Source organism: Borostomias antarcticus (genome assembly GCF_949987555.1).
Source record: "Borostomias antarcticus genome assembly, chromosome: 32".
Classification (NCBI taxonomy): Eukaryota; Metazoa; Chordata; class Actinopteri; order Stomiiformes; family Stomiidae; genus Borostomias; species Borostomias antarcticus.
In genome coordinates, this window is record NC_140265.1 from 2606841 (window position 1) to 2631057 (window position 24217).

The window sequence follows — 24217 nt, forward strand, 5'->3', positions numbered from 1 at the left end:
AACAGCTGATGATTATTTCTGTCTAGCTGCTGTTGTGTGTGTTGTTGTTGAGGGGAAACGATGTGGTAAATCTATGATTTATCGGTGGATAAATAAACAAATTTATTCATTTTTTTATTTATCGGTTAAAAATAAACAAACATCAACAGAAAGTAATATTTTAATAATAACAAAATCATTCTTCCGCCCAAACAAGTAGTTCTCTGGTTATGAAATGGTCGCCAGGCTACGCTAGCAACATTGCGAAACTATAACTACAGTTGCTACGGTGATATGGAACATCAAACGGTTTCAGCGTCAGAGGTGTTAGTTTATCATGGTTTTACAACGTCTCAGCCAATCATAATCAAAGCCTCTTGCTTGGTTCCCCATAGGTGCAGCCCACTTCCTGATCAAGGAGCTGTCCTATCACAACCTGGAGCTGGAGCGGAGTAGGCGGGCGGAGGGCGGGGCCTCGTCGGGGGAGGTGTGGCCTTTCATCATTCTCGCCGACGATTCCTGCGTCATGTGGAATGTGGTGGATCTAGACACACACAGGTACACACACACACACACACACACACACACACACACACACAGGAATGCTGTTTCACCAACACACAACACACACACACACACACCCACACAGAGGAACGCTGTTTCACCAACACACAACACACTCACACACACACACAGAGGAACGCTGTTTCACAAACACCCCCCCCCCCCCCCCCCCAACACACACACACACAGAGGAACACTATTTCACAAACACACAACACACACACACACACACAGAGGAACACTATTTCACAAACACACAACACACACACACACACACACAGAGGAACGCTGTTTCACAAACACCCCCCCCCACACACACACACACACACACACACAGAGGAACACTATTTCACAAACACACAACACACACACACACACACACACAGAGGAACACTATTTCACAAACACACAACACACACACACACACAGAGGAACACTATTTCACACAAGCGTGCGTTCTGTCTGTCCCAGCAGCTCCGGCCCAGTGGAGCGCAGCGTGTCTCTGAAGCAGGTCCTGCAGCACATGGAGGCGTGTCCCCAGCTCTCCCACTACGGCCTGTGCGGCATCCGCAAGTGGAGCAGCCGCGCCTCCGCCGGGGGCCGCCCGGGGTCATCCGGCCCGGGTCAGGGGGGTCCGGGGGGTCCGGGGGCCCGACACCGGGAGCCCTTCTCCAGGGGCCACCTCCACGACTTCCTGCTTCTCAACGTGGACCTGAGCCAGGACCTGCAGTACAACCAGGACCGGTTCACGTGCGAGGACGTGGACTTCTCCCTGCGCGCGCACAGCGCCGGGCTGATGCTCTGCCGCTACAACAACTTCAGCGTCATGAAGAAGCAGATCGCCATCGGGGGGTACCGCACGTTCATTATCAAGACCAAGGTGAGGGGGGCGCACACACACACACACACACACACTAGGGCTGCACAATTAATCGTGAATTAATCGAAATCGCGATTAGGACCTCCGCGATTAACTAATCGCAAAAGGTCGCAATTAATGTGATTAATAATTTTGCTTTGAATTGAGTGTGCTAGGACTACACGGACGAATCACAGGCGCTTATGCTGTCTGACCAATCACATGCGTTCCCGCTGAGTGCGCTGTGCGCAGCAATTTCACTGAGAAGACAGATAGCAGTAGGTCAAGACAAGTGTCACAAGAGTACCTGCAGCCGTGAGTAGTGACAAAATGAGCGAAAACGAGGTCAGTGAGTTAGTAGCAAGTAAGGGATCAACGTCCGTGATTTGGGAGCATTTTGGTTACTATATATTAATATTATATATGAAATATTCATGGCAATTATTCATCGCAATTAACATTTTGAAGCAAATAATCACAATTATTATCTTTTGTCGTAATCGTGCAGCCCTAGCACACACACACACACACACACACTCAAGACTCAAGATCCAAGATGCTTTCATTTGTCACATGTAATGTACGGTGTCACAGTCACAGTGAAATGCTGCTGAAGGCCTTGAGATGTGCTCATTACACATTACCCAGCAGCCACCTGCATTACCCAGCAGCCACCTCCATTACCCAGCAGCCACCTGCATTACCCAGCATCCACCTCCATTACCCAGCAGCCACCTCCATTACCCAGAACCCACCTGCATGTTCATACATTCACACAAACAAACACAGTGGCCCAGTCCCAATGTCCACCCTTGCAGACTCGCAGACTTAAGAGCGCGCTCCCGCGAAGTCCGCGAGGGCTTAGGGGTGTCCCAATGTCAACTCGGCAAGTGCGTGAGGGCTCTCCGGCAGCCATTTTGAGCCCTTTATGGCCCCTTCCCGTAAGTCTGCATTTCTGCAGACTTAGCCTAAGGGAATTACCCACAGTTCATATCGTTGTGACGTGAAACACGGGGCTACCTGAAGAACAGCCAATAAACAAGCACGGACAGATCAACCAACCCTAATGTTCACGTTACAAAACAAAATGTTTTCATGTTTTTAGCTGGACTTGCTTATCTGCACAAGTAGCCTTATAATTATTTTGGTTTCATTATTTTTAAGTATGGGTTATTAACCCCATGGGTTTGTATAATGTGATGTGTAAAAATATGTAGGCTATGGTTATAAATTACATCGATTTCTGTTGCTCTAAATCATATGATTTCCCAGTTAAAAGCAGTATGACATTAATCACCCATTTCGGTGCAGTGTTCTTTGAATTGAGATTTCCAACATGAATATGGAAAGAGTTGTGAGGTGCAGGAATGTGTATACATAATATATTATCATTCTTAAGTAAATATTTTTGGATTCATCACAAACAAGAATCACAGGCAGTAATGTAGTTCGCATATCACCACAAAATGAAATGATTTCAACAAGTTGAACAGACATGTTTTGAGGGTAACACAGAGTTCGGATAAAGGGGATTTGACTCAGCCCAAAATTAATTTACATGAAGGCCTACAAGAAAAACATGTAAAATTGAAAATTTGATAAAAAGCCCCACACCCACAATAGTAAGAAATGGGTTTTCACGTCAATGTAATGTGATGTCGCAAGTGCTGTCCCATTCCTTTTTATACCAATTCGAGCCCTTGCAGCCTCTCGCACTCAACCACTTTACCAGGTGACGTCAATAAGTCTGTGAGGGCTCAGGGCTTGAGGGTTTAGGGGGGACATTGGGACTGGGCCTATGTCAATGTGTTCACCACACTCACGTATGGGCGTGTCACACACCGGTGACCCTGCACTAGCGCCCTCTGCATTTGTGTCTTCAGTACTGTCTTCATTTTTAGGTACCTTGAGTAAGTGTCTGCGATTTCGCCTGTATGTTACCCCCTCGCGCGTGTGATTAGGTAGTCCACTGCTATGGACGGTTCTACGTCTCAGACTGTCCTCCAGGGTTCTACTGTTCTCTACAGGGCTGTAGACTGTTCTCCAGGGTTCTACTGTTCTCTACAGGGCTGTAGACTGTTCTCCAGGGTTCTACTGTTCTCTACAGGGCTGTAGACTGTTCTCCAGGGTTGTAGACTGTCCTCTCCAGGGTTCTAGACTCTTAAGCTATTTGATTAATGTCAGATTTTCTGTTGCAATATGTGAGATTCACCCCTTTTCTCTTCACCAAATGCCAATAGAATTAAAAATATATTTCTGTATATGCACTGTGATGCATCCTATATAGTTTCTGGTTGATTGGGGACAGTGTTGTGTGGACATCAGACAAGAAAACATGCATAAACCTTTTTCTTTTACATAGGCGAAAATTGGAAATTGGTATATTTGTCACATACCTTCCATCTGCATTTTTCATTACTTTCCACCACTGGGATTTTGGGGGACTAAATGATATGTTATAAAGAACATATGTATGACACTACAACAGTTGAAATAATTTCTGTTGCAATTTGTTCAAGGTTATGTCATAAAATGCCTGGACTACAGGGGCAGGGGAGCATCACTACTGATCCATAGCCAGGACTGGGATGTCCTCAGTGGAGGTCCCAAGTAAGTCTTCTAGTCATTCAGCCAGCCTGTCAGTAGATGTGCTCTACTTGTATTGATTTGTTCATACACTAGTATTCCAGCACGGGTTATGTTCTTGAATGCTTCTGGTGACTAGCAGTTCTTTTAGCAACCTAATTTAATCCCCATCACTGTTTTCAGATCCACATAGGGGAAACATATGGCTGAGTGATGTGTGGAGGAAAATCAACAGTACCACACACACACACACACACACACACACACACACACTTACATAATCAACCAAGCAAGTTCTACCTTTCTATACCACAAATATAAGTTTGAGAACCTAGGATACATACAGCCCGCCTAAGGGGGTTCTAATGTACTGACCTCCCAGCACAGGCCTGACCCTGCTGGCAAGCTGCCTTGGGCCTAGCCAAGGAACAAGCGTTTCAGCTTCCGCTCACCTGTATGCAGTTTATACCATGCTGACTGGCCTGGACTAGTCACCACATCCACAGTCTAGCCAAGTCAGAGATACCCTTGTGCATTTTACAAAACAAGCATCATACAATTAAGGTTATCATTTGTGCAGCATGTGTACTGTAAGTGTAAAGACAAGATACAGATCATTTTATCCAGGTTTTATTGAATAGCTTGTAGACCACACTGAAACACTGGGCTGACAGTTCAGTTGTACAAGGCGGACCTGGGAGACCATTCAGGACACCTTGTTTGGGTCAAGGCTCTGCTTAGTCTACTGGCCCAGGTGAACCATCAAACGATGTACTGACGCTGAGAATGGAGACACACAGACATGACACAGCTGGCCGACACTTCCTGCACTCTAAGAGGTTAGGGTTAGGGCTAGACTGAATGTAGGTTGGCATAAAATAATACATATTTATTTTTAAATGGATGGAAAGATGCTGCCCATGCCTAGATCTTTATGTCTATTCAGCATGTCTGTTCTCACCCACTGAGGTCCCATCACCAAACGTGAAGCCTCAGATACAATAATAAAACAGGGGCAGACAATGAAAGATAGAGATGGACAGACAGACATGTAGACAGATAGGTTAAAAAATTAGATTAGAACTCTTAGTGTTGTGATCAGACGGTACAACCAAAATGTCACCTCAGTGTAGTGATGCAGACAGAGTTATGAACACCTGCTCCTTGCTTAGAAGGAGGTTATCATCCTCCTGTCACCTCTCTTCCACTCTTGTCCATGTTGGTCTCCTCCTGTCCCCTCTCTTCCACTGTGGTGTCCATTTTCATCTTCTGTCCACAAATTAACAAAACATAAACATAAGCTATAACTATATATACACCTAGCTAGCCACGTTGTGACGGCTAGGATCATGGATGTATTCACTAACTAGCTATTTAGCTAACGTTAGGCATCTCAGCATCTTCGTCTACGTTCTTAAATGTGAGCATTTAGGCGCTGTCAATGTTATAACTAATTGAAAATACGTTAAAATAACTGCTTATTGTTATGTTACTTGTGTCAATCTCCCTTACCTCGAAAGACGTCCAATATGTTCGCTTGATCGTCCGCAGCTGACACTTATTAATGACAAATTAGCTTTGCGTCTCACACCCCTTCTCCTAAGAGAAAGGCGATTCGCCAAATAAAAAGACAACCGTTTCAGGCGAAATGAGTTTTTGATTGACAAGACGATTGTCAGCCTCTGATTGGCCAAAGTAGAAATTGATTGACAGTTGACCCGCCCCCTCGAAGTCTCCAAGCCTGCAGAGTCTGAACAGTGAAACGCGTCATTGTTCCCGGCTTTCACCGATTGGTTAAGAGCATTGAAAAGACTAGCAGGCACGAGCAAAAGTGTATATAAATTGTGTTCGTAATGTGTGTCTCTCTACCTTGGAAACTTTTCGCAGTGGAAACTTTTCACAGTTGAACATTGTTTGTCACGCCTGTAAAGATTCCCCATTGCAAAGATTTCTTTATCCATCTGTAGAAAACAAGAGACAAGCTCTTTATTCTTTTTGAGTAAACAAACGATTCCATCACAACCTACTCACTAGCCTTTCACTGTAGGCTACGACAATCCTCAATTCGGTAAGTTGTATGTTATTTTTTATTTTTGAAAGAGTAGAGCGAAGCCGTTTGGGGCTTCGGTTTAGGAAGTGAACTTCGAATGTCCAAGGGAGGGTTAGACGACTGTTTTTTTAATTTGAGTCCAGGGGAGGGTCATATAGCTACACATTTGAATCGAAAACAGAATAGTTTATTCATCTTTTCGGAATTCAGCAAGCTGTTTTGTATGACCATGTTGAGAGGGAAGCGCGTGAAGCGAACATACCGTCATGCGGTCTGTTTTCAGTGAATTTCGCTGTTGCTGGTCGTTGCTGCGTGCGTTCACTTCTTTTATTCGCTGGTGACATTAAGTGGAGAACATGGCCGTATAACGTAATTCATTAGCAAATCTAGAGGCCACCACCTGTGCTGACTCAAAAAAAATTGCTGATGTGACCGGTTTGGTCTTGTACGCATGTGTTTCTGCATTGTGTATGTTGGCTTTTGGCGTTCTTCTTCTGTTGCTCTGCGTTGTGTAATTCTTTGTAAGCCTTGATAAGAGTTGCAGCACCATCTAATTATGAACCAGGATGTTGATAGCCTTCTTTGTTGTGATAGTATTGATAAAATCACCCCAACACGGGATTGGAAGCGGCGACAGATGATAGATTTATTGTACAAAGATACAATCACATGGAACACTGGGATGTTTCCCTAGTCTCTGGCCGTGTCCGAATTGCATACTACCTGCTATATAGTAGGCGAGATGCAGCATGCTGCATCAAAACTGTGCATACTGTATTTCGCCTACTATATAGTAGGTACTATTGTCGTTTCTTTTTGTCTTGACTTTTGGGCAGAAAAATGTGGAAAAGAATCTTCTGGAGAAAAATGCAGTTTAAACCAAATTTATTGAGCACGCCATCCAGGTCAAATTTCGGCAGAACTGAATTTCAACAAGGTGGCACCCGAGTTGATATACTTGGCTTCAGGCCAATGAGCACATGACAAACAAATTTTGCATACGAGGGAGGTACATTTACAGCTAGTCTTGTAATTGGTCAATAGGTGTCACTGGGCTCTGCCCCCCTCCGGACTGGGGGCAGTCTTAGGGTTCTCCTGTGTCCTGCTTTGATCACCTGTAGACTTCCTGACTTCTTCTTCAGAGGTGCCATCTCTATTGTTCCTCAGGGGCAAAGGAATGTTGACTCAGGACAGGACAATATGTTGTCATCTAGATGATAAACTAATTAAGTTAACCAAGTTCCTACTGAATTGAAGTTTATTCATTATTCTTAGTAAATGATTACTACATGAGAGCAACACAAATGCATTGATGTAATACCGTATAAAAATATACTACATATCCCCCCTTCGAGGCGTCCTAACGCCTCGACACAAAACAACATTAAACATAACAAACAATCCCCAAAACACATACAAATAACCAAATCTTCACACAGCAGCAAAGCAAATCGGGGGCCAGAGGTTACTAGCACTTAGCCCCTCCGAAGGAGAACAGCCCTCAGCGCTGTCTCATCTCCTCTTTCCATGCTGGAGCAATCTTCAGACATCAAACCCCCAGGTGTCGCAATCCTCTCTGACACCCAGAGAACAATGTCCGTAGCAAGATGGCAAGCACACCCCGTTCGAAACAGGGAGAACGCTCCAGGAATGTCCAAGAATGACCCTCAAGTCATCCGTGACTCCACACAGTTCATAGCTTCGTGCTGGTGAGGGGCAACCACGCCTTGGTAGCCCACACAATGCACTCCAGGATAGTCTGAAAACATCAACACAGAACCACACAAAACACAGAACATCCTATAGACATAGACTAAACCTAAATTACTTCAAAACAGAACAATCTAACCAAGGAGACGTGTACACACACCTGAATCAAAAACACAGGTGAAATGTAGACGACCCCCTGCTGTCTGATTAAACAAGAGAACAATATACAGACAACAGATGACCGTCAGCCCCCAGGATGGCATACATCAGGCATGGCTAGGGCCCGGCCCCCAGGGTCCGCGGTACCTGTAAAACAACACTTAACACAAACCGAGGTTAATGACAGAGGGGGAGGCCTAAAGCCAACTCCTCAATAGAATGCATAAACGAACAGCTTATGGCCATTCATTGACTATTGAAACACAAACTCCTAAATCAAAGTGAGAAACATAACCTATTTGAATTGACTAAACAGCTTTGTAAACCAATTATCTAAACTGATGTTATATGAAACCATAACTGAATACTCCTACTATTATGAAATTCCTGTAATAAACTGAACTTAGCATCAAATCATCAATAACCATTCAACACACATGACTTTTGGTTTTTGTTTTCCTGAACAAAAAGATGGTTCATACTCTGGAGTCCATATTCAACTAGATTGCTTCTATAATAATCTCCTGGAGACAAGTGTTTCTCCAAAATGTCACAGATGTAATAAAAAAATATTCCTCATCATTTCAACTTCAGTAATGAACTCAGGCTCAGAGGTGACAACGTAGGTTATCACCGCTATCATTCTCCTAAAAAATTGATCCTAAAAATGTAAGAAATACTTATTGTATTGTAAATTGCTGATGACATCTAGCCAATGACATGTTCAGCTTCCTCTTCACCCCCCCCTTTTTTTTTTTTTTTTTTTTTTGAATTCTTCAGAATTAATAATCTCCCCCTGTCTGAGGCTGTTGGAAAACAGGGAACGGGAGTGAAGATTACATCATTGGTTGTTGTTGTTGTTGTTGTTCTGCAAAACAGCTTGTTTCTATTCCTCTTCTATCCATTTTCCATTCAAGAGCTGACTTTGAGTGAGTTTCCTCTTCAGCTCAGCATCTTGTTCCTTCAGCTACTTTGCAATTTCCTACAACTACTTCCTAATCTCCTTCAACTACTTCCTAATGTCCTTCAATTCTTCTTAATCTGGTACATCCTTGGTCCATGTTGTATCATCTTCCTTCGAGTCAGACTCCTCACTCTCTTCTTCACTACTACTACTAGTCTGTTTCATTAGCAACACTTCCTTTCTATACAGCACCTGTCATAATCTTTCTAATACTTTCACCATATCCTCCAATATCCACTCCTTCATCTACAGAAGAGTCACTGTCGCCTCCACTTTCCCTTTTTGTTCATCTACTTCTTCTTCTTTTCAGCTGGTATCAGAGACTGAGCTAACTTCCTGGTTTTGCACTTCACATCAAGATGAGTTACAACGGTCGTCCTGGCATTTCCCTTCTGCATAATATCATTATTATCATCTCTGATTACATATCTTCCCTCCGTATTTAGCACAAGTAACTGTGTATAAGCCATATTAGATTCCCTCTTGATGTCATAAGAATGCGAAGTCAAAACTTAATTCATGTGGGAGAACAGAGCATCACTCACTCAACAGCTTGTCCGTTGTGTTGTTGACTTCCTTTATTTCTTACTATTTAAGATCCTCATAACTTGATAAACTGTTAACAAATCAAACTATCAATAAACCTATTAAGAATCTAACACTATAAAATTAAGCTTTATCAATTATGTAATTAATAAAGAAATGAACGCTCAATCACTCACGGACATAGGACACTTCTTGCTCTGACTAAAACTTCCTAACCAGATATAATCTTGCTCAATCTCAACCCTAGTCTTCAGCACAGGGAGCGATCGGTCCCATTTAAGCACTTTTAATTTTTGCAAATTAAAAACCACAAGGCCCGGTTTGACGCAAGCTTAGGGTATTGTGCACCAGAGGACAATCCCCTCATTAATCGCTGTATGCCAGAAAATAATGAATTAAAATAAAAAATATTTTGACGTAGACATCGAAATGTCCACACCACTTTGCCTGTCAGCAAGTTGAGTCCTACTGTCCGTTCACTCACAGTCCTTTCACTCCACACACACACAATATGCAAAGCGTAATATATGTATGTACGTCTATATCACTCTACTAAAGCAACGCTTAAACTGATGTTTATTCTATCAAAAACCAAAACACCTTTAAACCAGATATCCAACAGACCACCAATCACTCAAAACCAAAGCTCAACACCAAACCATCTACATCCATTTAACAATTAAACACCCTCAAAACCACTTATATCCAATATCAAGTAGAATTATTATATATATAATACTTATAATAATAAAAAGTTGAATAACTATAAATAATTAATCAAGTAATCAATAATTAATCAATTAATGGCCTAACCATTTATCCTTATTATCAAATCAAGTAACCAAACCAATCAATCACCTTATCATAAAATACCAAGCCTCAAATGCAGGTCAACCACTCAAAACAATTAAATCAGGTGATCAGTCTAGTTCAATTAATGAGCATTAATCAGCAATTCAGGCTTACTTTTCAAGCAGGTGATGGATGGGTGGATGGATGAATGGTCTGGGATTGGTGACTGGTCTGGACAAAAGCTTTTCCGGATATCACTGTTAACAGATTTACTCAAAGGGGAAAAACCAATTAATCACCAAACAATGATAATTAAAAATATATTTGCTATTAACAATCCATTATTCTAAAGTCAAACTGTCATAAAACACACGAATAATCAAACAAATATAGAAAGCGGTCATATCTAACAAAGGCCACACGATGGCAGCATTGGACCACCTAATACACTTGAATCAACACAACCAAAAAGCGGTCATATCTAACAATGGCCACTAGATGGAGGCATAGGACAACAGAGGTGAGAAGGATGAAAGATTTCTTAATATCCCTAAAATCTGGCTAACGCTACAGCATTCTCAATTTATGAAGATTGAGAAGGGTTTATTAATAAAAGTTATAATTGACTAGTGGATTGCTGCTAGGGTTTGAGTGCTGAATAACCGATTTCTCGATCAGTGTCCACCTGGCCCGGATTCAGTAACCACTTATGGATTTATAAATTAACTTATTCTAATCTAATCCAGTCGTCCCATACACCGCACGACCCACTGGATGAATTATATGTCCCTAATTTCTAAAGACAGGAAAGAGAGAGAGATAAGAGAGAAAGAAAGAGAGAGAGACAGATAGATAGAGAGAGAAACACAATTGGGTGACTTCACACCTACAAACCACAGCACAACCCCCCTGGCCAGTGATCGCGTTTCACTGACCCCCCCCTCTTCACAGCTGTTTTAAGAGGGGGGAGCTACTCACCCACAAAAGACAATTAAACAGGAAATATCAGCCAATATTATTTACCTTCACTCAACTTTCAAACATACAATGGATCCAACCAACAAACATACAACCTCAACTCACAAAACCCACAACGCACGCTCTCCTTTCACTCTCTCCATTCACACCTCACCTTTCACACCTCACACAAGATCAAGACTGCTGGACGCAGGCACACACACACAATACAGACTTACAGTATCAACACCCACGTGGAGGAGAGAACAAAGATGCAGGCACACACACACACACACAGGCCTACAGTATGTACCCCCACGTGGAAGAGAGAAAGGAACTTTCTTCCCTCAACATTTCATTCAAAAAGTAAGATTAAACCAATCTCAAATATACAAAGGACTATAAACAATTACAAGAAACGAAAGACCAGACAATAAGCAGACAGCTTAAAACGTACTTAAACGAGACATACAGGACTCCGGTTTAGCCTGCTTTTACATTTACTGGTACCTCATATATTTAACAAAAATATGCAATCCTATGCATTTAATTTAACCGGTTTTCTTAGAGACATGGAACCCCACTCTGGAGCTCCCGTCTTATCTGAACTCTGCGCTTTGTATGCGTCTTTCTAAGACAATGCCCATACCAAGTATACCAAGTACTCAGCGCAACAATGCGTACACAATTTAATCTATTCTCCTTATTTATTGGAAGTTCTTTATGGCGTAAGCATAAAATAATTTGCAAGACGGTTTACCTCGATCAAGACTCGCGAAGTCGTTCACTCTTTGTCCTCCTTGGCCGTTAGGTTCACAAAAAGTTAGTTGATCTCGCTGTCTTTCAAGGGTCTTGGAAATCGAGCTAGAATCGCCATCCCATCCCCGTCGCCAATATGTCGTTTCTTTTTGTCTTGACTTTTGGGCAGAAAAATGTGGAAAAGAATCTTCTGGAGAAAAATGCAGTTTAAACCAAATTTATTGAGCACGCCATCCAGGTCAAATTTCGGCAGAACTGAATTTCAACAAGGTGGCACCCGAGTTGATATACTTGGCTTCAGGCCAATGAGCACATGACAAACAAATTTTGCATACGAGGGAGGTACATTTACAGCTAGTCTTGTAATTGGTCAATAGGTGTCACTGGGCTCTGCCCTCCTCCGGACTGGGGGCAGTCTTAGGGTTCTCCTGTGTCCTGCTTTGATCACCTGTAGACTTCCTGACTTCTTCAGAGGTGCCATCTCTATTGTTCCTCAGGGGCAAAGGAATGTTGACTCAGGACAGGACAATATGTTGTCATCTAGATGATAAACTAATTAAGTTAACCAAGTTCCTACTGAATTGAAGTTTATTCATTATTCTTAGTAAATGATTACTACATGAGAGCAACACAAATGCATTGATGTAATACCGTATAAAAATATACTACACTATATAGTAGGCGAAATCGGCGAAAAAATGGCCGAAAATGTAGCATAGTCCAGAGCATACTGTTCCGGAAGTCGAGACGTGATACGTCACTGGGCTGTGAGAAAAATAAAAAAAGATGGCGAACGAAGAGGTCTCCGGGACCGCAGCGGGAGTTTTCAAATGTAAGTATTGACTTAATTTGTCGATGAAAAAATTATTTTTTCCGACAGATATCTTAGTTATAACGACACAGAGCTAGAAATGCAGTTTTGTGTATATACGTGGGGTAGAAATGACATTTCGAAAAAGAACGTCATGATAGCTAGCTGCTTGCATTGATCTCTGTGGTGGACGTTACGTTAGCTAGCTAGCCCAGCCAACGTTAATAGGCTGCTAACGTTACAGGTGTTCAGACGGCTCTTGCTCAAAACGTATTAATGTCATAGCTTAAATGTTATTATAGCTAGAATCAAGACAAACAGAGTAACATTTCCATGTAATATGACCATGATTGCTTAAGAAATGTATAAGAAATGTCGAAATTGTGATGAGTTGTTAAATGGCTAACCTAAGCCACCGAGCCTAACGTTACTTGAAGTTGTTTAAACAATTGTCTGTTCATTCCGTGATTTAAACGAGTTCAACTGTTCATATATCATATATTAGTATTCATTGTCCCATAATACTTCTGGATGTATTACAGGGACCAACGACCACACCAGGGACGATGATCCTCTGGAGGACGGCTGCATGGGTGGCCCCCATCGCCTTTTCCAAGACCCCGTACCACTTCCACGAAGCGGCTGTGGCCTCCCCTCCCTCTGTGCTGACCCCAGTTCTGGGGCTCTTTAGGTCCTATGAGGTTAGATAACAGTTTTCTAGTGTCATACAAACTGTGAGTCCCTATCAATATATTTGCTATCATGTAGCCTGTAGATCAAAATCACCTTGTACATGGCTACAAGGTTCTGTGTGCTTTATCCAGGCTGTCTCCGTCGTCCCCTGCAGCCCAGCTTCTAAGATGTAGGTCCTACATTAATCAATATTCAAAGTAAACAGACCGCTGGATTGCTTCTGAACAACAATGCATACGTTAGTTAACTTACTCCAAGCCTTTCAGCGTGGTGTTTCTCTTCCCCGTAAACAGGGAAGAGTTGGCCGTCCTCCAGAGGGAGGACCGGCTGATGTTGCTTCTAGAAGCCTCAGTCAAAAAAAACTGTTTTATCTTGTTCCATTATTGTTTTTGTTATTTTTTATTAAATGTATTTTCTTGAATCAAATTGGTGTTTGTGTGTCATTCCTTGTAATGTATTCCCAGTCAAAGAACAAATGTCACTATACCTAAAACCAGTCATTAGAGTAAAAGAACATTCCTAATGGACATTGTAGTTTGCAATTAGGCATAAAAGACGGAACACACATGTTGGTTAACAATGCTTCATTGGAATTATTCAGAGACGGTTATGAAAGCATCACTGTTTAATGTGTCTGACTAACGACTACTTGATAAGGGAGTTACATGTCCAAAGCGCTCTGCGTGTTGTGTTAAGACCTTCCAAGTTACTGTACATGACCTGTACACATATCAAGACAATGTGTCTGATGTGTAGATATTACACTTTGTTGAAATGTTAATACATCAAGAAGTGACCTTTACATGTATAATGGAAGAAACACAACCATAAACATTTCTTGGATATTTTTATTACACAATGGTCTTCAAATATACTTTTGACTTGTTTATATTTGGTCAGATCATTAGCTTTCCTTGCAAAAGGTACTGACAGAAGAACGCTGATCTGTTGTCTCCCCCTAAAATACTTAAACTGATTACTATGTACAGTGTTACACATAAATTGAAATACAAATACATTTAAACAAATGCCTCAAGGCTGCCTATAAACAACTGATTGGTGTTTAAAGCCTCAAGGCTGTCTATAAGGAACAAGGCAAAGCACACTCATGAACTGATAGACTGACTACTTATGGCAGGATGGGGGTAGTCGTGCTCACCAAGAGCTGCGATCCAGGCAGCTTGTGCTGGTGCTGATGCTGCCGCTGCGAGACACTTTCTGAGGCCATCTCCAGGGTTGGGATGATCTGCAGCAGCAGGACCATGGCCACCATCAAGGTCTTCAACCTTTAAATGGTTAAATGCAATTAGGCCTACTGTAAGTCGCTTAGCAGACACACAAAAGTGTCTGCTAAATAAATGACTAAGGTAATGCTGGACAAAAGTGTCTGCTAAATGACTGATGTAATGTTACCTCCAAAGACTAGCACCTGTGTGTGAATGACAAGACCATTGTAAAGGGTGAGTACTGAGAAAAGCTCTAAATGCAATGAATTATTATTATTATTGCTATTATTAGCACCTCCATGGTCTTGCCCCATCCTCCTGACCATCACCAAGGTTCCTCTGTGTCGATTTTGACAATCTGAAGTCCCTCCTTGTGTCCGCGCCGTCAAAATAGGTCCTCAGCAGGGACGTGGAGGTTGACTTGGTGAGGACCTCTGTCTTCCATGTGAGCCTACAGGGGGAATATTATTAGGGCAAACTTTAACTCATTTGTGCTTATGGCATATACTTGTCTTTACAATATGATAATAGATAGATGTCATTATCTGTAGAGCTAAAATGTAACATTACAAAGCAGGCGTGTAGTGATGAGTAAACCCAGGTAAACTCCTCTCCCAGGTAAACCTCTTTAAAATGAGTTGAGTTTTATTGTTTTGCTTACCTGCCTCTCAGAATCTATTTAATATAACATCCCTGGTACAAATGTAACAGTATAGCCCCAAGCCAGCACATGCGGGGCTATCAACTAACCTAGCTAACTAGCGTAGCTAGCAAGCTAACGTTCAATATTTACCTCAACTACAAGCATGTCGAGAAGATCTCATGACGGCTCTTCTCCTTGCAGCGTTAACACGACTTCTCCTGGCGGCAGCAGCAGTCGCACATCCCATGCCAGGAAAAGGCTACATTTTTGTGGATAATACACAACATGATCACAGAAAACACCGGATAATTGTACCACAGCTTCGCGGGAGTAAACAGTATCGTATCCCGTCACTTCCGCTGGATGACTCGAGTAGCATGCTGTATTTTCTCGCATACTACACGCGTTTTGTGGAACAGTAGGTACTATATAGTATGCAGTATGCCTACTATATAGTGCCTACTATATAGCAAGTAGCAGGTAGTATGCATTTCGGACACGGCCTCTCTCTCTCCCTGCTTCTCTGGGATGTTTCCTAGTCTCTCTCTCTCTCTTCTCTGGGATGTTTCCCTCGTCTCTCTCTCTCCCTGCTTCTCTGCTGGCTGCGGCTGTGGCGCGAAGTCAAGGTCTAGACTTCCCTCCCCGCATGGTGTTATCAGCGGGCCTGCCTGCTGGGAGCAGCGAATCTGTCCGTCCGAGTTGCCTACCGTTTCCAAATCAAAGTCTCAAGGTTTGCTTGAGACGTTAAATAGTGCTCTCTCGGCCCAGCCCCCACGCCTAAGCCTGCCCGTTTAGATGAAGCTAGATTGGTGGAGGAGTGACCATACAGATGTGTCGCCTGTCACCCTAACATGATATCTTAATCACCATTGGTTGTCAGTCTAGGTTGTGTCTGTTTATAGTGTCCCATAGAGATGTGTCATTAATACCCCAGAGGAGAGGCCCCCCCCTGTGGCCTAAGTGTGACCTCTTGACACCCACTACCCTGAACGGCCACAGCAGCATCAGCTGTCTCCTTCTATCCCTTCCACTGCACATTCCAGACTGTTTACATGAGCAAAAAAACACACAAACAAGCATTACATTGACTTTAAGACTGTGGACTTTTACCTATATTCTTCAATCCCTCCTGTGATTCTATACAATCGTACAGAATCATACCAATCTAGATAAAATGTCACACAGAGATACATAGGGAAATAAACACATGCATCCTTCTTTCTCCAATGTTGCCTGACCACGTAACACGGACCGGCTGGCTTAAGATCCTCTGTACCTGGAACCATCCTCAAAGATAACAACACTCAATATAACAAAACAAAACACCCCACCCCATGCATCATTTATTAAAAAACACACCCCTAAAAGCAAAGCAAAAACAAAGTTGACCGAAATAACATATCGGAACCTAGCATTCAGACAGGCACCTTAACAAATTAAGCATTACTGCAATCAAATCATAATCTGGGTAGAGAGACGTAGTCTCTCGCCCTGGGCCCCTCCTGACCCTGCGGACCTGATAGCGGCGGCGCGCCTCACTGGTGCAAGCCTGAATCCGGATTCCAAGCCCACACCAGCAGCCACGCCCAACACTACCATCCCCATGGGTCCGGCCATTTCTAATAATAAGAACAGTAAAGGATTTCCCTGCAACTATTCGAACCCGGCCCCCTGGGTGAGGAACAGCGCTGATATGGAGAGAGTCAGTCCTAACCCTGATCTTATCAATGAAATTTGATCTGAAACTTCAAAACATTATGAATGACAGTTAGCTTTACCCGTCCACTGATTGGTCAGATAAACTGTCCTGTAATGTCCCTGCTTCAGCTCTAATGAATATGTCTCAACTGCAACCTGAGGATTCACCCTTACAGTATAACTCTGCTTAACACACTTGACCACTATTGGCATGACCACTCCCTACAACCTGTGGATGAAAGGATGTGATTAGAGTGAGTGTGAGTGAACTGTGTGAAAGTGTCCCGTCTTCCACCCGAGGTAGCGCTGTCCGTCCCCTCGAGGTGCTGCACGTGATCACTCACGTCCAGAGTAAACCGGAAGGCCTTCTCCAACTCCATCTGTGGTACAGGAAACAAAAAGGAACTATCACAGTATCAGACGTTCTACAAGGTATATTGGTTATAATGCCCTGATGAAAGATGAAAATAAAGGATTAATTATCATGAAACACTGTCAGACTTTGGCTTGTCGGCTCAGGATCTACGCTCTTACTAAGGCCCTAACACTCATTTCTGTCCCTTTCAGCAGAACTACAGTCATTGAACAGTGGCACATATTGGGATATTTCAGAGAATGCCCCAAAATGCGTTCTTCACCCCGAGTTTGCCCTCATGCCTAAGACGCATGATTCTTTAGCTCAAGGGCTCTGTTCGAACAACACTGCCATCGTTGTCCCTGACTTTTGGAGTGTTAGGCCACTGATGTTATTTGATGATAGTCTACGTCCTGAGTTCCCTGAGAGTGTCTCAACCTGAGTGTCATGACCTGTGGTGGTTCTAATCCTCAGAGGGCGGTGGTTCAACCACCTTGCATTGGCTAGCATGAATCCAATTTGGTTTGGCTGCTACCTTGACTGCAGTGTTGGTGATGAGCAATACCTGGTGCGGCCCATCCCACTTTGCGTCTAATATCTCGCTTTGATCTTTCTGATCATGACGTACTGGCCTGGGATCAGAGTGTGCCCTCCTTCTGGGACATCACTCCATGCCATACGCACTTGGAGATGAGCTCTGGCTAGTGCCACACTCAACCTCTCACAGTAACCGATCAATGAGTCACTTGTGAGATGAATGTCTGCTTTTCTGAGGTCGATGGCTCTGGGGAGTCACATTGGTCTCCCACAGACGACCTTGAACAGACGAGTGCATGGTGGCGGCCTGCTTGTGTAGGTGACCGGGTCCATTTTCAGAAGTCCACAATCATTTTTGTCTTTTGCCCATATGGGATGCCGGGTTAGGTCCGGTTTAGTCACTCGTCTCAGTTTTGTGAGTCTGATTTTTCCCCCTTGGAATTCAAGAGATGAGTTAATTTAAGTCAGGACATCAAGTCCTAAGAGAGGATCTCCTACGAGCCCCACCCAGATTGATGTTTGGAACTTGTGTTGTAACCGGAGGGGGCCTTTGACCCTAGGGAAGTATGTTCCCATTGGAGCGGGAGTCAAGAGATATTCTGGAGGTGGGGGCCGAGTAGCCCCCCCCCCCCCCGAAGCAGAGCCGGAGACTGATGGGTGTGTGTGGGCTGCCGACAGAAAGAGCTCAAGGTGACAGACAGCTCAGAGAGAAGCTCAGTTTGTGTTGTTTGTTGGTTTTCGGAGTCCTTTAGTATCTGTTGAAAGGGAGAGCAAGGCCCTTTTGATTCTGTCGCACGTCAATGGTAAGACCTGCTCTTGGGCCTGTACTGCCCCTGTAATCTCTCCTCTGTCTCTCGTGATTGTTAGTATGGCAGCTTCAGGTCAGCCTGCCCTCTCGATAACTCTGTCGTTTCCAATTTAGTTACAAGCTCCTGTTTTGCTTCCTTTAAGCATGTGATGCGGGCTTTCAAATCCTGTCTCATTCTTTCTGACTGGATTTTCACCATCTGAGACTCAGATTCTGATCTGCTAAGAATCAGGGAACACCATTGCAGGCGTTCATGTGAGTCTCCGGGGAGACAAGTAGTCTTCCCCCAGGCCCTTTTGATGTCGGGTAAGGGCCATCCCCCCCTCCCCCTCTGCTTGAATATCATATTTAGCCACCTCCTCATCCTGTAACTTGATTAAGTTAAGCCTTTCCCAGATAGCCTGTGACATGTCGTTACTTATTTCCCTTAAAGTGACATTGGGCGTTCTGTGTCACCTTTCTCTTGTCATTTTGGGGGGTGCTGGGCTCCCCCGCAGCATCCGAATCTGGGATCTGCTTAGGTGGACTGGGAGACATTATGGAACAGAATGTTGTGCCAAGTCCTTTAAGGAAATAAAGATGTTGAGACTTTCTGGAGACTGGGAGTGAAGTGTGTGTGGTAAAAAGCACCCCCAAGGTCGCCTTGAGGAATGTAAGAGATATGAAGCAAGCGATATCCCTGCCGTTGGGCTAAAGAAGAGAGAGGTAGCCTACCGCTCAGTGAGCGGATGAGAATGAAAGAATAAAAGTTTAGGCCCTTTATTTGTTGGGACCGAAGTGTGTGTCTACGCACCGGGTCTCGGGTCCGGTTTCAACACTTCTGGACAGCTCCTTCACCGCTCGGTTTGCCAATGACACTCAAGTCGAGAATAGATAGCTGTATATGTGCAGTTGAAAAACTGCTGGACGTCTGTTCTACACCGCTCGGATTCTGTCCTAAAACACGCAAGCTGAGACTTAAAAAGACGTCTGATTGGGCACCTGCTCTACCACTCGGATTCTGTCGCGAGCTGAGAATTAGTCAGGTGTCTATTGGGCACCTGCTCTACCACTCGGATTCTGTCGCGAGCTGAGCATTCGTCAGGTGTCTATTGGGCACCTGCTCTACCACTCGGATTCTGTCGCGAGCTGAGCATTCGTCAGGTGTCTATTGGGCACCTGCTCTACCACTCGGATTCTGTCGCGAGCTGAGCATTCGTCAGGTGTCTATTGGGCACCTGCTCTACCACTCGGATTCTGTCGCGAGCTGAGAATTAGTCAGGTGTCTATTGGGCACCTGCTCTACCACTCGGATTCTGTCGCGAGCTGAGAATTAGTCAGGTGTCTATGTGCACATTTAATTGGAGCTCATTAGAATGCATTCAGAAATTATTGCAGGTATACCTTTATTGTTATAAATATGTCTAGACATTTAATCATAGAACTATGCGTGTGGTTTATTAGATTGGTTCTTTCTTGAGAGACAGAGCACTCACCGCCCGTTGTATGGCTCTGAATGGCTCGAAACCCAGGTCAGTTCCGGCAAGGCGTCCCCCACCGTGTGGTCTGGTCTATTCGGCTGATATTCGGTTTGTGCTTGGCTCTGTCTTCAATCCGGGTCACGGCACCAAATTGTTGGCTTTTGGCGTTCTTCTTCTTCTGTTGCTCTGCGTTGTGTAATTCTTTGTAAGCCTTGATAAGAGTTGCAGCACCATCTAATTATGAACCACGATGTTGATAGCCTTCTTTGTTGTGACAGTATTGATAAAATCACCCCAACACGGGATTGGAAGCGGCGACAGATGATAGATTCATTGTACAAAGATACAATCACATGGAACACTGGGATGTTTCCCTCGTCTCTCTCTCTCCCTTCTTCTCTGGGATGTTTTCCTAGTCTCTCTCTCTCCCTGCTTCTCTGGGATGTTTCCCTAGTCTCTCTCTCTCCCTTCTTCTCTGGGATGTTTCCCTCGTCTCTCTCTCTCTCCCTGCTTCTCTGGGATGTTTCCCTCGTCTCTCTCTCTCTCCCTGCTTCTCTGCTGGCTGTGGCGCGAAGTCAAGGTCTTAGACTTCCCTTCCCGCATGGTGTTATCAGCGGGCCTGCCTGCTGGGAGCAGCGAATCTGTCCGTCCGAGTTGCCTACCGTTTCCAAATCAAAGTCTCAAGGTTTGCTTGAGACGTTAAATAGTGCTCTCTCGGCCCAGCCCCCACGCCTAAGCCTACCCGTTTAGGTGAAGCTAGATTGGTGGAGGAGTGACCATACAGATGTGTCGCCTGTCACCCTAACATGATATCTTAATCACAATTGGTTGTCAGTCTAGGTTGTGTCTGTTTATAGTGTCCCATAGAGATGTGTCATTAATACACCAGAGGAGAGGCCCCCCCTGTGGCCTAAGTGTGACCTCTTGACACCCACTACCCTGATCGGCCACAGCAGCATCAGCTGTCTCCTTCTATCCCTTCCACTGCACATTCCAGACTGTTTACATGAGCACAAAAACACACAAACAAGCATTACATTGACTTTAGGCTATGGACTTTCACCTATATTCTTCAATGTATTAAATAGCTGGACCACTTCTTGCTGCTGAAGGCTGATTTATTCTGGATAGAATAAACACACATAGTTATACATTTGCACTGAGGCTGGTCAGGTATCAGATGGACCGCCAACAACTGAGGTTTACATGTTGCTATACAATTACTGTAATAAAGTCAAGGATGATACACTCTCAAAGTTATTTACTCTTTATTGCATTCTGCACTTCAGACTCCATTACTACGCATTCTGGTGGTTATCTCCTTGCTGAACGTTATTTCCGGTCCCCCTCTACATTAAGCCCCTCTCCTTATATCACCTGACTGCCTGACTGAATATAACATACAACATGAATCAGAACATTACAACATTCCTCCCCCCATAGTCTACAAAAATCCTTCTTTTATGTGCTGAACAAATTCACTTAAACCTAGTCTGATTCTACGAGGGGATTATTCTGCCCCTGCTACCACATACGAGATACGTGGGTGCCTGTCTAACTCTCACTGGGTAACAATTTCCCAAAACCCCAATGTCTGGAGGCCCCGGTGCCACTGCATCTGGTGCTGGATTCTCTAGTTCTGCTGGCGGCACCAGTATGCCTGGATCCTCTGCTTCTTGTGGCGGTGCCCATACTACCTTGTGTGCCTGATTTTCTAGTTCTTGCTCTGCTGTGTCCACAGGAACACTCTCCTCTTAGAGACAGGGGTCAGCCAGGTTGTGATCATAACATGGCCGTATCTGATCCTGATGTCGTCTCACCAGTTTCCCATCCAGTGTTTTCACTCTCCAAGAGACTGGACCGGTCCTCTCTATAAGTTGCCGGAATCCACTTCTGGCCTGAGTATCCCCTCACATAGACTGAATCAGACACTTGTAAATAGCGAGGGACGCACCTGATCTAGCCGAGTCCTGATCCTGCGGTTCATGAGCAGCTCAGCTGGCGTGGCTCCCGTGGTGGTCTGGGGGGTTGATCTGTACTTGAACAGGAACCTGGATAGCTTTGTCTCCAGACTACCTTCCCCCATCTTCTTGAGTCCCTCCTTGACCACCCGCACCGCCCGCTCTGCACAGCCATTTCAGGACGGGTGGTATGGTGCTGTTGTGACATGCTGTATGCCATTCTTTTGTAGGAAGTTCTTGAACTCTGCACTGACCAGACTAGGCCCATTATCACTGACAATCACTGCAGGGGTGGCAAAAATGCTTCTCAGTCTCTCGATAGTCATGGATGAAGTAATAGACGACATTGGGTGAGCCTCGATCCATTTTCAATAGGCATCTACGACGATGAGGAGCATCTTCCCCAATACAGGCCCACAGAAGTCCAGCGGCAGCCTCATCCATGGTTGGTCTGGCCACTCCCACGGGTGTAGCGGTGCTGTTGCAGGGGTGGCTTGGTAGGACTGACATGCATGACATTCCCACACAGCGGACTCTAAATCCGCGTCCATGTTTGTCCACCATACGTAGCTGCGGGCCAAAGACTTCATTGGTGAGACCCCCGGACCCCCGGATGAGCTTCATGAAGCTCCTCAATCATGATTCGTCTTCCTTGAGGTGGGATTATCACTCTACTTCCCCACAGTATGCACCCCTCCTCCACGCTCACTTCCTTTTTTCTTCTTATGTATGGCTGCATTTCTGGGTTGTTGCAGTACTCTGAGGGCCAGGAGTCCTGCAGCAGCGCCTGATGTACTCTGGACAGAATGGGGTCTCGCCGGGTCCCCTCCCATATCTGCGTTACCTGTAGTGGTGTGCCATTCATGTGCTCCATGAGCATTACCACCTCTTCTTCCCGTGGTGTGGCAGCGGACGTGATCGGCAGGGGGAGCCTGCTCAGTGCATCCGCGTTCCCGTGTTTTGAGCCCTCCTTATACTCCAAGGTGTTCTCATAAGCTGCCAAAATCAGTGCCCATCTTTGCCTCCTGGCTGCGGCGAGGTGTGGGATGCCTTTACTCTCCCAGGAGGTCCAGCAGCGGTTTGTGGTCTGTCACAATGGTGCAGTGTTTCCCAAACAGATACTGGTGGAATTTCTTAAAGGAGTAGTAAAGGGAAAAATCATGTTTAGCCCTGTTTTAAGGTTACTTATGATCATATACAATGGTTCAGATCAAAAAGTTGACAAAACTAGCACTTTTGAGAAAGTGTGATAATTGCTCTACCACCGTTCTGGTCATACAATGGATGTGGGTGAGCACTGGAAAATCATTCAAAAAATATGTTAAACTCTTGTATATGATCATTAGTAACCTTAAAACAGGGCTAAACATGATTTTTTACCTTTACTACTCCTTTAAAGTTACCCAATGTAGTTTTTGACCATTAGTATGCGCTCTAGAGCAAATTTGAGGTGGTCCCCGAAAATCGCATACTACGTCATTGCGTCAATACGTGGAGCACATAATAGTGACGTTTCACACATCTTTGTTGTTTTCAAAACATTAGCTAAATATCATTTTCCGAAGAAATTACAAGGTAGGAAAGACATTCAAGTGATTCATCATGTTTATTAGACTACAAGGAAGTAGTACAGTAGGACCCCACTTATCCGAACCCAACGGGACCGAAGGTCGTTCGTATCTCTGAAATGTCCGGATGACTGAAACTTATGTTAAAATGCACCAAATTCAAAAAGTGGTATACTTGTTTCATATAGACTCATAATACACTGATAAATACCCTTAATTCCTTGTGAAAATGCATCCAAATTGCAATCAAATAGCCAACTAAACTCATATAGCCTAGCCTATAATAAAATAAACGAATTTCCACTTGAGTGCGTGCTTTGATCAAATACAGTACTTCGTACGACTCGTTTGCGTTTTGTGCTCGACATTTTCCCGCTTTAGAGTAACAAAGAAATTAAACATGACAATAGGCTACAGCCTACAGGCAACATGTAGGTCTACATACAGTTCAGTTTTTATTCACAGTAGGATACAGTACATGTTTACTATGACAGATTTAAGTACAGTACTGTAATGAAAATCCCACCAGCAA

The 24217-nt window shown here is 44.1% G+C and overlaps 1 protein-coding gene across 1 annotated transcript in view; it reads left to right on the top strand.

Annotated features, from left to right (window-relative positions):
• Nucleotides 1–17332, top strand: part of LOC311327421 (protein GREB1-like) — a gene marked incomplete at both ends in the record, with an annotated part of 28980 nt that extends 11648 nt beyond the window's left edge. Inside the window, 3 exons of the mRNA XM_084460456.1 lie at nucleotides 375–537; nucleotides 1018–1423; nucleotides 17297–17332. Of these exons, the coding sequence (XP_084316582.1) occupies nucleotides 375–537; nucleotides 1018–1423; nucleotides 17297–17332 (605 nt within the window). The remainder of the gene's footprint in view (nucleotides 1–374; nucleotides 538–1017; nucleotides 1424–17296) is intronic.
• Nucleotides 17333–24217: the final 6885 nt, after the last annotated feature.